Source organism: Anoplophora glabripennis, unplaced genomic scaffold (genome assembly GCF_000390285.2).
Source record: "Anoplophora glabripennis isolate ALB-LARVAE unplaced genomic scaffold, Agla_2.0 scaffold7716, whole genome shotgun sequence".
NCBI lineage: Eukaryota > Metazoa > Arthropoda > Insecta > Coleoptera > Cerambycidae > Anoplophora > Anoplophora glabripennis.
Genome location: NW_019423790.1, coordinates 1 through 2,704, shown reverse-complemented (window position 1 = coordinate 2,704; position 2,704 = coordinate 1). Strand labels below are relative to the sequence as shown.

Genomic DNA, 2,704 nt, shown 5'->3' with positions numbered 1-2,704 from the left:
ATTATGTGTTTTTGATAAAAAAAATGTTTTCAAAGTGAAAATGTTGGTTAGAGAAAAGGTAAAAATTGCATAATTAGGGATATTTGAATAACTCGACATAACTTTGCAAATAATGAATAAACTAAGGATATCGATTATAACTTTTCAACTTCAAAGTGTCCTAAAGAAATCCTGATAATTTCAAAACGCTGCGATTTTTTTTCCTAGTGCCCGGATTGTTTAAATTTGTCGTTTTGCTGAAAATCAATGTAATAAGTAATTTTTCTCTTTTTATTCATTTTTTTAAATTAAAAATGTTTTTTTAGCAATAATCCATATTTTCTTNTAAAAATTAATTATGGGATGAAAACGCATAAATTGTTTATGTAAAACACTGATCCAGAAGAAAAAAATAGTTGAATAAAAAACAAAATAAATAAGATAGTTGAAAATATACCTACCACTGTTACATCTCTGAATTTGTATATACTAGATGTCTCGAAAAAAACGTCGCAAGCTATAAGCCTTGTTCGCTCGCATTTTAAGAAATAAAAGTAATCTTTTATTTCTTAATTAATAATTCCGAAAATATTACAAGGTATTTGCAATATTTTTTTAACGTTTAAGTACCTCATTGACGATGGTCAAGATTGTTTTGAGATTTCTTTGAGTTCGTGGAACGCATTTCTTGTGGATGAATAAAATTATTTACACCGTTTTTAATCTCGACGTTTTCTAAATGGCTTTTAGTGCATCTCTAACAACAATGCAAATTCTAATTGCGTTTACTACTGTTTGTATGTCTATAGCTTACAGGAAGTTTATCTGCAATTGATTTTCAGCCGACTACGCCATAATACATGGCTACCAAACTAAAGTCTACATTCCAAGAATTAAGAAATATCACCTTGACAACCAAGGCTACTTTTACACTTTCCAAGAGAAAATAGGCAACGAAGTTTATTCCCCTGAAGAAGAAACCTATTGCATTGAACATGCCACGAAGGGAGGAAGAATATATGGACATACGTTTTTTAGAATTATACCGCATACCGAGTACATGGAGAAAAAGTTTTTATTTAACAGATGGGCCATGATCGTTTCGAATATATTCCTCATCATTACAGTAGTTTACTATATACTTAAAAAGGAAACAAGGAAGGTGTTTGGGAAAACTTTGGTCAGCTTTTGCGGTGCTTTATTCACCTTGTTTGTGGTTCTTACCTATTGCACCTTTAAGCCAAATTTGAACGCTAGAAAGACTCTGACAACTTGCAAAATTATTGGTAAGTATCCTCAGAATTGTTGTCTTATGGCGTATGGTTAAAAAAATCTGAAAATGCAACATCAAGCTCTTGTTAAGGCTTAAACTTTTTCATTGCAATAACTACACTGAAAGAAATGCGCTTTATTCCTCATTAGAATCCTAAATGCTACTAGAAGGGGCGTAATAGTCGATGCACAGCGGACTGTCGGAAATTTTACGATCGTAATAGATTATGCAACGAGAGGTGACGATCAAGAGGTGTTTTACATGTTAAAAATGGAAATATAATCATTATGAAAACGAATAATTCTGTTAATACAGATATTACATACATATTCGGATATTGGTCTTTATACAACAAATCTTTCCTACTATACAAATGGAACATAAAGATTATAACACATAATAATATATAAATAATTCATTATAAGCTTTATTTCATAGGTGCATAAGGTGTATAAGTGCTTTCCATTTAAACTAATTGAATAATGAATGTAGAGATGAGTGTGCTTCTTAAAGAAAAGTTGTGTCTCTTATAAAAGTTTTAACATGCGCTATACACAGTATTCTAGAGAAACAGTTTAATAAGCCTATTTCTTTCAGTGTAAATATCTTTTTTGGAATCCAATTTTAAACTATCTCCTATGAGCATGTCATATTGTGGACCACAAATAATAATACCAAAAAAGAACATTATGTCACCTTTCTTGAATATTTTTCTGCATTAAATTTAAAAAGAAATCGAAATCGTTGTTTATTAAATGTATTATTTTATGTGATTTCATGTTGTCAGTGGATAAAATTACACATAAATTAATCTTTGAATGTTATAGGCTTCCTTATCATATATTTAAGCCTATCTTGTTTTGTGTGGCTCCAAGTAATGTGCTACGACATCTACTGGACTTTTGGGTAAGAAAAATCTATATTTTTTATATTACTGCAAAAATTAATCCACAAATTTAAACAAGAAAATAATTGACGTAGTAATTGAAAATCATATAAATTATGGCACTTAATATTTGCGCAATACATTAGTTTATATACCACTGTGTTTGTAAGAAATGAAAATATACTCTATATGTTTGTTATACATCATAATAAATTCGTGTATGAAATCATCCCACGTAGTCTATATGCAATTTTTAATTATTCATAATAATGATATAGCACGTTTAAACTTATTGATAAATCGGGCAATATATTTGTTGTATGTGAAAATATTACCAACATCTGTTGGTGACAGGTTCTCTCAATACGTGAATCATAGGCAGAGGAAATATCGTTTTTATACTCACATACATTTGTCCAGGATAAAATATGTGTAAACAAATAATGAAAATCGCTAAAATTAACTTTCCGCTTTCTTGTTCTTATTCCATGTACTTAGTACTACAAGATGTTTATTTTAGTATGGCAAACATAAAATGCAATGCAATAAGATGTAATAAGTATAGA

At 29.4% G+C, this 2,704-nt stretch overlaps 1 protein-coding gene across 1 annotated transcript; it reads left to right on the top strand.

Moving 5' to 3' along the window:
* Nucleotides 1-821: 821 nt before the first annotated feature.
* Nucleotides 822-2,158, top strand: LOC111693068 (G-protein coupled receptor Mth-like; the record flags this gene model as incomplete). The annotated part of the gene is made up of 2 exons (XM_023457200.1): nt 822-1,265; nt 2,080-2,158. Coding segments are annotated over 2 exons (523 nt in total), but the record flags the coding sequence as incomplete, so codon positions are not given.
* Nucleotides 2,159-2,704: the final 546 nt, after the last annotated feature.